Here is a 12705-nt window from a genome sequence, read left to right on the forward strand (position 1 = left end):
TAAGGACGTTGCCAAAAAAAGTTGATGGACACGAGCACCCCCAGGGGTGGTGGTGTTGGGTTGCGTTGGCTTGGGTTGGGTTGGGTTGGGTTCGGTTGAGTGAGAGAGTAAAGTGGCAAAGCAAGGTCGTAACCCTTTTTTCACGATCCGGCGGCTGCACATCACATCATCGGCCGCACGCCCTGTTCCGACGTTTCCTTCCCTAGACGCGAAAGCTCAGGCCTGATAAGGCTTGATAAGGCCTGATAAGGTCAGATCGAATCTGATCAAACCAAGAAGATTTTAGCACCACCATTTTCCCCCTTCTCCCCCCTCACCCCCTCCTCCCCCCTCTCTCCCCAGCCTTCCTAAACCCCCCATTTACAAGCCACGCGCATTGCAATCATCGAAACCCATTCCCCACCGACTGGGACGGCGCTGCCTAGTTCGCCGGCTCCGAACCCCCCATAGACAGGTAGTCACCACAGAGCAACCGGCAACACCACGAACCCGCGACAAGCCGACCTACAAGCCGCTCCTCCATCCCGTGCGTGCGCGTGCGTGTGTGTATGTGTGTGTGGGTGGGGATGCCGGTTTAGGGGTCCCCGGTTCCGCACATCCACATGCATATCGCCTCTGCCAAGCAAACCGTCAACCCTGCCCAACCCTGCCGAGGGCCCCCCTTCATGGCGCCGGTGCCACCCCCTCCACGTCCATGCGCGCCTTCTTCGCCTCAGGCTCACCTCCTGCATGTCAGCACCACGGACAGGTAGGTAGGTAGGGGGGGAGGTAGGTGGGTTAGGTGGGTAGGTAGGTAGGTAGGTAGGCAGTGAGGGTAGTACAAAAGCAAAGGTAGGGATGGAACCACAGCGGTTCGACACGCAGCCCCGGTAACCCAAAAGCCCCCATTCCGTTACACGGACAGGTACAGGAGCAGGAGCAGGAGGATCAGGAGGGGCCCCACACCACCAACCTGTAATTATTCTGAACGCGGGTGAACCGCCCTGTGTACCCTCACACGGGGCTATGTGCGTGCCGTCCAACTAACCCAACCACCGGTTTTCAAACGAACACTCAAACACTGACACGTACACGTACAACAGCAGCTGGACCAGTACGTCAACGAAAAATTCGGCACGTACCATCCTTCGCCATTGGACCCGTCGTCGCCGCCTCCGCCTCCGCCTCCGCCTCCATTGGGGCGGCGGAAGCTCCTGGCCCCGCATCGGCAACCGCCACAGCCGCTGCCGCCGTACGCTCGTCCGCAGCCCGTTGGTGCGCCGCAATGTCGAGTGCGTCCCATGGGTACACAATCCAGTTGTCCGGTACGTCCTGACACCTGTACGACAATTGACCGTTATGTCCAATATGCAGTGCGATGACGGTTGACAGTTGACGGAGAGGCTTTTGCTAAGTTGTGGATTTCGTTTCCTCGGGAGCGCTTACCGCCCCCCACCGGGCCGTGTCACCGTACAGCCGTACCGCAACCGTCATGTACGAATGGACACGCAACGAAGTGCAGAACTCCCTTTTCCCTCCCTTCTCTTCCCACTTTCCTTTCCCCCGCCCCAACCCGCGCACATCACCCCCCTTCATCCCCCCCATTCCCCCCCAACCCCCCACTCCATCCCCCCCACCCACTTGAAGTAGCTCGCCTCCATGACCTCCTCGGGAAGTATTCCACTCTTCTGTTTGAGCTTGTTGTGTACGACAAACACACCCTGCGCGCCCACGAGGGCACGTGTGTGCATGTTTGGGGGTGTGGGCGGGGACAAGGAAGGAGACCGGGGCGCCGGGGGGGGGATAGTCTACCATGTACGACACGATACGGGTAGATGTGTTTCCCACGTACGGGGGATAAATCATTACGAGGGGGACGACTCACCAGTCGGGGTGCCCGCCAGTCGGAGTCGCCGTCCTTCCGCCGGGCCTCGTACTCCTGCCGCTGCTTCTCAATGTCCTGTCGTACGGTGCAGTACGACAAGACACGTCAACGTCACACCGTACGCCGTACGCAACGCCATGCGTCATAGCCGCTACCCATTCGCATCTTTCAAACGGCGCATGGATATGTGGCTACCTCCTGGCACATATTTTTATATTGGATAGCTTGTTTGAGTGAAGCGGATACAGTAAATTTAAACAATCATACTTCATACCGGAACCGGATGCAAATCTCTAAAGCGGATAACGGACATAACGGATACAAGTATCTTGAAAAAAAATATGTATATCCCAACCGCCTTAACAAGTTGATAAAAAGTTACCTTATTTGCCATATTTCCTGATATGGATCCGGATCATAAAGCTCGGTTTAAAAAGACAGATCCAGATCCAGAGATCGTTTCCTCAGGCGCCGTCTCAATAGGACCGGTGCCACCCCGCCCCTGCCTTACCGCCTGCAGCACCCGGCCCCCCAGGCAACTGACATAACAGAAACCTCGGGATAACACACACGGCCCTGCAGATACCTTGCTCAGCTCGGATACGGCGTACGACAGGGTTTTTCTTGTGTCGTCCACCTCGTCCACGATGAGGACGTTGTGGCCCTGCACATGCACATGCACATGCGCGCACGCGTGTATGCGTGTTTATACGTATGTATGTGCGTGCATGCACAAACATGTGCAAAAAGAACTCGGAAAGGACGCAACCATGCAAAAAAGGCCACATTTTAATTATCCACATTACGTACCTGCTGACTAAGGAGGGGCACATACACATACACATACACACGTATGTCAAGGCCCATCCTTCCTAACCCACCGCCCGCCCATCCGGCCGCACCCGAGCCATCCAGTGCACTCTCCACCCTCCACCTGCCCGCCCAACCCTTGTCCACCAAAAAACAAAACTTCCTAGATCTCCCACTTTCCCACTTTCACACACACACACACACACACACTCTGCCACCTGCAGTGATATGCCCGTGCCCTCTCCGGCGCCGTAGTTCAGCCACTGCCGCGATGGTCGGGATGGGTGGTTGAGTGGGTGGGGGGGAGGAGGAGGACATTTAGGCATGTATGTAGCAAGGAGTAGGAGTAGGAGTGGGCGCGAGGAGTTGAGAATAAAGATGTGATACGGTGGGTTTCAGAGCGTGGGTGGATATGTATGTATGTATGTATGTATGTATGTATGTATGTATGTATGTATGTATGTATGTATGTATGTATGTATGTATGTATGTATGTATGTATGTATGTATGTATGTACCCATTTTCCCTGTGCTCCTCTGCCCTGTCGCGCCATTGCTTGAGGCACGGCGGCGGCGGCGGCGGCGGCGGTGGTGGTGGAGGTGGTGATGGTGGTGGTGGTGATGGTGGTGGTTATGGGCGGGCAGCAGCTTTATCAGAGCGCGGGTGGTGTTGCTTGTGTGCCCCCTCCCGGCCCTCTCTGGCCACACACGCACACAAATACAGATACTCACCAATACCCACCTGGGTCTTTCGTACGACAGCCGTTTCGGGGTCGTACTTATCGAGGTTGTCATCGTACAAGATGAGCCCGATTGTCTGAATGGGCAGCGACTTGCCTTTTTAGGACATGGTGTAAGTGGTTGTGTCGCCCGCCGGGGGGAGGGGCAGGGGGGGAGAGGAGTACGGGCGGGGGGGGGGGCCAACGAGTTGGAGAGGTAAAAGAGTTGAAGGGACGAACGACGAATGCAGGCAGCGAGTACGAAGACACCCGGATTCGACACACAAGAACATAAGGATAAAGAAGATGAGGAGATGAGAGGATAAGAAAAAGGGTGAGTAGGAGGCAGAGAGAAAAGAAGGAAATCATGAAAACGGAATGCTGGGCCCGGCGCTATGGGAACACAGAGACCACCACATCTGAGACATCCTCATCACGGCCTTCTCCTCCTCCTTTCTTCCTTCCCTTCTACATGCAAGAACGACTAAGCCAAAGAGATGCAACTGGAAATCTTTGCGTGCGGCGACCATATCTCATGATATGTGTGTGTATGCGTGTGTGTGAGGGGCGCATGGAAACGTGAAATTGTCCGGCAACCAACGTGGCAAGTATGGCAGCAATGGCCGTGTAGCAATGCGCCATTGCGATGCAGCTGTGTGCCACCTTTGCTCACCCCTTTGCGGAAATGGGTACACGGGCGCATAAAACGCATAACAGTGGAAAACCCTCTGGCGCAGATGTCCTGCGCTCTGGCAAGTCCCATTCGCACGTCTTTCCGTACACTTTCGCCGTACACTACTATTACCTCCCTTCCAGACAATGAAGCGGCTATGCCTTCACTCCCTTGTTATCAATTACCGCATTTTGCCTTGAGGAAGGTTCGGAGCATGCGGGCTGGTATGAAGCCGCCTGGATGAATGGAAACATTAACACAGTGCATTACTTGGCTGGTTTGCCGAGGAATACGTACCGCAAACTGCTCGCTGGAGTGGGAGGGGCTTATAGAATGCTAACAGGGAAATGGTCAAGAACAAAAAAGGCAAAATGATCATCAAGGGGAAGAGGTAGATGGAGAGCAAGAGAAATTTTCCGGACAGAGATAAGACGCTCGGGCATAGCTACCTAGGTAATGCTTGGCAGATTGAGCAGATGTGATACAAGCGTGTTTCATGCAGGTAAGGCGCATCGGAAGCTTTAATACACGGTCGTTGTTGCAATGGGAGTAGCAGGGGACGTCTGCTTATGTCGGCGCATCTTCCGAATGCACATGCTGGTCCCCAAAGTTGGAAAGGGCGCTTTTGTAGCCCAGCCAGCAGCCATACTGAGACATCCCACATCCACAGCGATGGTCTTCAAGGTTGGCGGCGTTGGGTTGCCAGGCAGCTGTGCCATTCCCAGATTCGCTTACCCGAACCTATCGCGATGATCAGTGTTGGCTGGAAGGTCTCGTACACCTGCTTGGTATTCACGCAGTCGCATATCGCCTGGTGAATTTGGTTATAACTTATGTGAAGCTTCTCCATCGCCATCTTGCCGAAACGAAGTAGCAAGGCCGCGTGATTATATTATACGATCGAGAGCACGGATATCACAGCTCGAGAATGCGCCCATTTCTTTTGACACGTAAGGACTCTATGTGCACCATCAAACTCCACGGAGAATCATGTGTCGCTCCGATACCATATTTTTTGACCGTGCACCTGCAAGCTTGGTTCCATCTTTCAGGTATCTCATCTTTATAGCTACGATGCGCATTTTCCTTAGCATCGTGCATCACAATTTTTAGTCAAGAATCCGTTACTGCGTGGGTTTACAGTCGATGCCTCACGAATGGTTCACGTGCCGCGGCAATCCGCTCATCATGAAACAAAACATTATCGCAGCTCCAAGCGAGACCATGTCAATTTGGCCAACCATCGCCGGCGTCACTTGGACACCTGGCTCGACGCTCAGGCCCTTCGCTCTTAGCCAAGACAGGAGCACAGGGCCGGCCTAACCAGAGCTGTTGAGTTGGCTTGCGCGCCCACTATAGCGTGTAAGTAATCTGCCATCGCCGGTTCTGGAGCCGTGCGCCAAACTTGCCATCGCTGGCATGGATGTACGGCATCTGCATCCAATAACGGAAATTAAGGCATCGCCAACGACGAATGTCAAACGCCACATCATGCTGTACCTCTCAGGACAAGGGCGGATGCTCCTGTGCTCTACATAAAATGGCTCCCCGACGCTCTCACTGAATACATTTCACGCGTAGAACCATGTCGGTGTGGGAAAGCTAGTTTAGCAAATCGTAACATCACAGGCCGGCGACACCAATCAATCTTAGCAGCAACAACGCAACGAACAGCTACCTTCAGAGCTAAATTATTATAAAAACAAAGCAAGATAATCAGGAAGGTCACTTGATGATGGCCAAACTGACAGAAGCCCCAAACTCCTAAAACCTGTCTGTCTGGTGCTCCTAAACCCAAAATCCAACCTCACGCCACCAACCCGACAAATCTACCCCCACGTACCACACGCAAACCCATTTTCACACATGGGTTTGAATGCAATAAGCAAATTCTACCCCCCCCCCTGCACTTCCATCCTCTCCCCCCCCCCGACGCCACGTACCGGAGTCAGCTGCCCAGCCTCATTGTGTACGACATCCAGTCCCAGTGATAGCCGCACATCCTGGGCTGCCGTAACGCCGTACCTGACCGCCTTGAGACGTAGAGAAGCTCCCAAGGCCACCTACGTGAGTGCGTATGTATGTCGTGTGTCTTATACTCCCCCAGTCTCAATTGGCGCCCTCCCGTCCTGAAAATCACATTATTGGTCCAACCTTGAGCTCTCCCCTGAGAAAGCAACTACGGTACATATGTAATATACATACATACAAATACATACATACAAATACATACATACATACATACATACATATACATACAGCAACACGTATTACCCCCGCGCAATCACCCCCCTCGCCCCAACCTCCCCAACTCGCCTCCGACGCCTTCGGGTCAAACTCCGCCAGTGCCCGCGCCTGAACCCACAGGTCCAACGTGGCGCCGTTTTTGATGACCTAAGAATTGTGTGTGTGGGGGGGGAGAGGTGGGTTGTAGGAGTGTGGGGAAAAAGTGGTTTGATGCCACCATGCAGCCAGGTCGGCACAGCCGTACTTGGCGTTAACCACGCCCTGCCACATACGATGCAATGAATGCACATACATATCTACTTACATACCAACATACAAACTTAGCTCACCAACACATATACATACATACCAACATACATACATACCTGCGGATTCTTCTTGATAGAAACTTGGTATCTCAGCCGCTGACCCAGCAAGGCGGGCAGCCCCACATGGCCACCACCAAACCCGCCAAGGCCGCCACCGCTGCTGCCGCCGCCGCTGGCGGAGGCGCTCGGCGGCAGCGGCGGCGAGCGTGCCGTATCGTACGACACACCCGGCGCGATGCACCAGTCCTGAAGCAGCAAGCAGCGAAGACCGCCTATCCGGGGCCACGGGATGGCGGCGGCGGCGGCGGCGGCGGGGGGGAAACGCCAGGGGGGTTGCGGCAAACGGGGGGAACGGGGATTATTTAGACGCGGGACCAGACCTCTGCAGGACACAACAAACCCAGCGCGCGCATTCACGGCCGCGCGGGCTAAGGAAACGGACGAACGCAACGAAACGGGGCCCGTATGGGGAATGTCACAAATGCAACCCACATCGACATGCACAGTAGCACGGCCGCAGGTCACTCACAGCCACATTTACCGCAAATGCCGCCCCCAGCATGTACCAATAACGGCCCCCCGCCGAAGCCCAAAGCCCAAGCCACAACCAGAATATTGCCCCCGGAGGTAATTCCTTGGCCTCGTGTGCGTGCATGTGTGTATGTATGTATGTATGTATGTAAATACGGGTGAGGGCCTTGGGGGTGGGAGGAAGGAGAGGAAATTGATAGAAGAATGCGCCCGCACATGAAACGAAAGGAGGGGGGAATGGAAAGAAATCTACTCGAGCAGCGGCATCAGCAGCAGTCGCAGTTGCAGCAGTAGCTTCCCAACCACCATCACCAGTGGCAGCAGTAGTCGTACCTGGCAGCCAGGCCTCAGGATCCAGATCAGGCTCATCCACCCAGCCACCCGACTGACGCTGCGACTGGGCAGTGAGGAGCCGCTGCGGAGTGGAGAGCGGAGGGGGGGAGAGGAGAGCGGAGGAGAGGGGAGCGGAGGAGAGGGGGAATTGCGCCCGGGCAGGAGTCATAGGAAGGCAGGGAAACACGGAATGAAGTGCCGGCGGGAAGGAAGGCGACGATGTGGGCGGGGAATGGGGAGTTGAGAGGCGGGATTGTAGGGAGGAGGGAGGAGAAAACTGCTCGAGATGGACGATTAGAAAACACACAGCTCCCCCCGAGGGCTCCCGGTCCTAGGGGCCGTACGGAAGTTGAGAGTACGGCAACAGGGGACAGAAAACGCGGATACGGATGCGAAAAGAGAATTAGGAAAGCAGAAAAACCGGAGTATGAAGTTCGATAGGAGGAAAAGGCCTTCTTGAGCTTCAGTTTTGAAGAGCGGGGGGTAGGGTTGCGGCCCCGCACGCGCACAAGAACATTGGTTATTACCAAAGATACGAACGAAGGGGAAAGACCTGTTCATGTGTGTTGGAACCCCTTCGACATCGCAACCCAGTGCAGCATTCAATTTGTCGTACGGATGCACGACTTTGTCGTACATACCTGAAGTAGAGGCACGTGTGTGTAGAAGTTTCGGCGGACGTGTCCCCAAATGCGATGCTGTCCTGCGTGTGTGTGTATGTGTGTGTAATGCCGCCCGGGTTGATCGGGGCCGGGGGGTGGGCGGGTGGGCGGGGGGGGGGGATGGGATTATGTGCCAAAGCCGAAACCATAAACGACGCCGGGGAAGCGAGGGAAGCAATAAGGCATCTGCAGTTCTCTATGCAGTGCGTCTATCTGTCTTGATCTGTCTCTCTCATGTTAAAGTTGAAGTCCCGGAGTCACGAGTGGGAGGGCGTCCGTAAAAGCATGAACGGAGGGCTCGCAAACGGCTATTGATTGGCCGGGATCTACCTTAATCGGCCTTAGCCCCAGTCAGGGGTCCGGACAGAACGCAAAGACCCCATTAACATTAATATTAACATTAACAGCTTTTCTTTATCTGAGTGTTGGGCAAGCAAGGTACTAGCCTTTCTTACTAGCTTAGGCGTGGAACCCCCCACTAATACGCGCGGTAATGATCTTATAGCGTACTACACCACCCTTAAATTGCCAGTTGAGAGCATTCTTAAGGTATTTGCCAAGCGGCTTGATGCACGGTGCCCGAATACCTTGGGTGACCCCCGCGTCTTCCCCATAGGAATTACCGGAGCCAAGGCGTGTCGTTATATGAACTGGATGGGAGCTGCCCCGCCTAGGGGTGCGCGTCTCGATTGGTTGGAGCACACTAAAGGGACCATGCCCCAGCGACTTCATCATGTGCTCATGCGTTTTCGGTTAGGCTGTTGGGAGTTAGAGGTTAATAGGCCTAATGGGCGTGAGCGCACCGCGCGTACCTGCAGGCTTTGTGACTGTGGAGCGGTTGAAGATGAGTTGCATGTTTTCGAAGAATGTCCCGCTTACAAGAGCATACGGGCTAAGTATGATGGTGACCTAGTCCTTACGGGGCGCAGCATGCGCACCATTATGACTGAGGCGCCACCCCTGGCATTGGCCAGGTACCTCTCGGAAAGTTGGGAGGCCAGGCACGTCGCGCTGAGGCGCTTCGCCCTGAAGCGGACGATGGAGAATGAAGATGACCTCCCGCGTACCCGCATCAATACCAATACAACGTCCATGGCCCCCCCGGCTTTTACGGACACACCCGCACTTGTGTGCGGAACTTGTAACTTGTAACTAAAAGACTCGCAAATGGCCCGCAGGCCTTACCTGACCCACCCAAGACCCAAGACCCGCTTTCCATACATTGCCTCTTTAACTTCTTTAACACAATAACACTTACGTACTTATTATTTATTCACTCAATTTTCATGTCTCGGGTCATTAAGCGCACAAAAGCATCGTAGGGCACTCTTGACAATGCGCCTCAACGATCCCCCGATCCACCTCACCAAAAGATCATAATGCCCTCACGCACCGTGTTCAGAATCACCACAACCCACCATCATCGCTCATTCGCCCATACGCCGAGGCTGTGACCAGAGATCAACCACACTAACTTAACCACCATCAACGGCCTTTAACCAACCCGTATCCTGACCTACCTGACGCCGTATCCAACATGCCTTTCATTTTTAGTTCCAGCTTCCTAGATGATTCGGCGTACTGGCGGGCTGAGAGACACAGTCGCCGGCCTGTACAGTCCCAAACTAAAGTGGTCTGCAAGAGGGTGGGAGGATAGAGCAAAATGGTGGAGGGAGGAAAGTGGAGTTTGATTTGCATGCTGCCGTACTTTAAGGTTGCCGTAAAGGTCCACATCGTCTCCGCCTTCGTCCGTTCCCTCCCCGGACTCCTCCCCGGTGTCCTCCCGGCTGCTGATGCGGGACCGCCTTGGCAGGATGGACGCAGCAGTGGAAGAAGATTTGGCTTCTGCCAACGTTGCAAACATATTTGCTGGTTTGCGAGGTAATGCGGGCGCAGAGATCATAGGTTCGAATCGGGCCCAGACGGCCTCGCTGGACCTCTCGCCCTTGAGCTGCGGCTCCGACATGGCTGTCGCACCGGGCGCCGCCTACAGGTTGACCGGAAGAATTTTGCTGCAATGTGCTTGATTAATCTCCTCAGGAACAGCAATGACCCGTATTTGTGCGATTGATACGCGACTGTCCCCGGAAGTTAACTGCCGCCGACAAAACGATTCCACAAAGACGAGCAGAATGAAAAGTTAGTGAAACGCTATGGGCAAAAACCCGTTAGACGCCCGGAAAAAAATTGCGGACCGAGCTGCAATTGCAAGAAGAATTCATCTAGTACGGATACCGTACCGGAATGTTTTGCGTCTACCAGGTTTCAGCTTTTGCCAGCTGTGATTATATTCTTGGCTTTGTTTGTCCGTCTCTTCCTCGTAGGCATTGCTGCTGTGCTGTTAAATCGTTGTCACCAAAAATGGCCCTCGCTTTGCAGCGCATGAACCTGCGTGCCCCTGCGGTGAGCATTTGGTACTAAAGCGTATGATAATAAGCTACTGCTTGCTGACGAAGCTGTGGCTCCTAGCTGCTGGCGGCCATCTTTGTGGCCACCGGCGAAGTTTAGCTTTCGTTTGTAGCTTGAACCTACTGATTCAAGAGATAATAGTATGTACATCATTGTCGTTATATAGGTTCTGTGCCCTTTTTCCAGGCGCCCTCGGTCGCCTCTCGTGGCTCTGCTTTCCTGGCGTCGCCAATTGCGCCTGCGCGCGTCGCAATTGCGGTAAGTGCATATGATCTGCGGTTTCCACTTTTGATGTGTGAACGGGGTTGACTCGCGAAAGTTGCTTGCGCTCCTTGCGTTGCCTTGCTCTAGCTCATTCGGCGCCGCGCTGGACAACTCTAAATCCCAAAACGCAAACAAATTGTTTATCCTTTTACCACTTTAATTACAGCCCGTCAAGGCATCGCCGGTCGCGGCGACTGTGGAGTGCAAGGCCAAGACGCGCAAGGTAAAGTAATTGGAGAACCAGTTTACTGCACGGTGCCAGGATTTGTAGCTTAGGTGGTTATCCGTCCGTGAACAAACAGGCGGCTGCGAAGCGCTTTAAGGTGACGGGAAGCGGCAAGATTATGGGCCGCAAGAGCGGCAAGCAGCACTTCAACGAGAAGATGAGCCGCGATCAAATCCGGTACGTTTGCACAGCTGCTGCTATCTATTTGGCTCTCTGCCACCTGCCGCTCACACCCTACTGCTGCTTAATCTTGCTATACTGCTATACTCTTTTGCCTGGGACCTTTGCCCCCCTTTCACTGCCCTCATCTCGGCGCCGCATTTGGGTCCACAGTATTTTCCCCATTAAATCCCACCCCTCTCCCCTTCTTTGCCCTCCTGTTCCCGTTTCTTCGCGCCCACTCTTGGTCATCGAAACCCGCCACGTCGCCAAACTGTACCCTCAGCGATCTCTCGAAGATGTTCACCCTCAGCCCAGCTAACGTGTACAACGCGACGAAGTGCCTGCCCAACCACGGCATTGGCAAGTAAAGGTCGCACATGCGTACAGCTCACCAAAAGCGACGTTTGAACGTCACTCCTTCAGAGGAGCGTTTCCGCGTTGTTATCGCTGTCGCCGGCTGGATGTCCAGGAGCACCTTTGGATGCTCCTTTCCTTACGATGTTATCCTGAATGCCTTTCGGGGTAGTGCGTGGGCAACGACAGCTAGAATCGAAAGGTGGCGGAATCAACACTGTATTGTGGCTGAAGTTGTGATAGGGGTCGCGGGCCTCTTCTGGGCGGGGCTAGCCGCGGAGGTAGCGGGCTACGGTGACCTGTCAGCCGCGCGGCGATTTTCAAGGCAGCCGGCGGCATTTTGATTTGGCGCCGACCTGCTTCTACTTGGGTTGCCGGTCGATGGTATCGAAGACCAAGACTGCTTTCTTTGCTTGTGATGGGCTGCAACAAGCTGTAAACCACGCGTTAGACTGGCAGCATGTTGCCTCTCGGGCCGCGCTCGCATCATAGTGCCCAAATCCTGTTTAACCTCGGTAGTTTGAGTACTTGGGGACAGAGGACAACAACGGTCATGATCTGGATTCGCAGAGTAGAGCAGCTCGCTTAGGTGTGATGCAAATATGGTGAGACGGGAATTTTTGCATGCAGCTAATAGCAGCTAGCCTCCCTCCGCGGTATGGTGGATTGCTTTAGTGTCTTTTTGTTTGTCGGCTCGTTGTTGTGGTTTTGTTAGAGGCATCAGTGGTCACCTGTAAGCTCGTTTGGGGCAAATAACGCGTTCGTTGTGCCGCGACTGTGCTTCTTTGCGCGGTGCCTCTTATCGCCAAGATTCCTGTTCAAATCGGAACGATGGTAGGTGGCCTTTAGGATACTTGGCATTACAAAAGTTGCAAGGCTCGCTCCTTGAAGGCTACTTAGCAGCTGAAACCAGACGGGCAGACTTGGAACGGCATTCGCCAGAGTTACTTTGGTGGAATGTAGGCATGGGGGAAAAGATGAAGCATCAAGGGATGCAGACGAGGGGGACCCGTTGAGGACCTGCTCCACTCTGGCTAGAACGGTACTCAAATGCCGTACACTTCGTTGTGTATGCTATCCCAGCTTGACAGCCTTAGTATCAACTGATGCACTTTTTTGTCAAACACTTAACAAATAGACTTG

At 54.2% G+C, this 12705-nt stretch overlaps 3 protein-coding genes across 3 annotated transcripts; 1 reads left to right on the forward strand and 2 right to left on the reverse strand.

The window, feature by feature from the left end:
* Positions 1–1098: 1098 nt before the first annotated feature.
* VOLCADRAFT_61062 (uncharacterized protein) lies at positions 1099–4916 on the reverse strand (the record flags this gene model as incomplete). Its single annotated transcript, XM_002951020.1, has 8 exons — positions 1099–1318; positions 1621–1700; positions 1865–1939; positions 2451–2528; positions 2893–2937; positions 3417–3511; positions 4252–4302; positions 4802–4916. The coding sequence occupies 8 exons, from the start codon at positions 4914–4916 to the stop codon at positions 1099–1101; spliced, it is 759 nt and encodes a 252-aa protein (XP_002951066.1).
* A 274-nt stretch (positions 4917–5190) lies between these two features.
* Positions 5191–10113, reverse strand: VOLCADRAFT_104933 (uncharacterized protein; the record flags this gene model as incomplete). Its single annotated transcript, XM_002951021.1, has 8 exons — positions 5191–5500; positions 6010–6129; positions 6383–6460; positions 6679–6893; positions 7486–7567; positions 8127–8188; positions 9668–9782; positions 9856–10113. The coding sequence occupies 8 exons, from the start codon at positions 10111–10113 to the stop codon at positions 5420–5422; spliced, it is 1011 nt and encodes a 336-aa protein (XP_002951067.1). The 3' UTR covers positions 5191–5419.
* A 340-nt stretch (positions 10114–10453) lies between these two features.
* Positions 10454–12311, forward strand: prpL35 (plastid/chloroplast ribosomal protein L35). The gene is made up of 6 exons (XM_002950918.1): positions 10454–10550; positions 10743–10814; positions 10987–11043; positions 11123–11223; positions 11492–11671; positions 11692–12311. Exons 1-5 carry the CDS (start codon positions 10509–10511, stop codon positions 11574–11576), a joined length of 357 nt encoding a protein of 118 aa, XP_002950964.1. The 5' UTR covers positions 10454–10508; the 3' UTR covers positions 11577–11671; positions 11692–12311.
* The last annotated feature ends 394 nt before the right edge of the window (positions 12312–12705 follow it).

This window comes from Volvox carteri (assembly GCF_000143455.1).
Source record: "Volvox carteri f. nagariensis unplaced genomic scaffold VOLCAscaffold_21, whole genome shotgun sequence".
NCBI classification, from domain to species: Eukaryota; Viridiplantae; Chlorophyta; class Chlorophyceae; order Chlamydomonadales; family Volvocaceae; genus Volvox; species Volvox carteri.

What these genes read in the sequence shown, in the direction of transcription:
- prpL35 (XM_002950918.1), top strand. Translation starts at nt 10,509, where the DNA reads ATGGCCCTCGCTTTGCAGCGCATGAACCTGCGTGCCCCTGCG. An exon ending in TGAACCTGCGTGCCCCTGCG is followed by an intron (nt 10,551 to 10,742) that starts GTGAGCATTTGG and finishes CCCTTTTTCCAG; the next exon opens with GCGCCCTCGGTCGCCTCTCG. An exon ending in GCAAGGCCAAGACGCGCAAG is followed by an intron (nt 11,044 to 11,122) that starts GTAAAGTAATTG and finishes GTGAACAAACAG; the next exon opens with GCGGCTGCGAAGCGCTTTAA.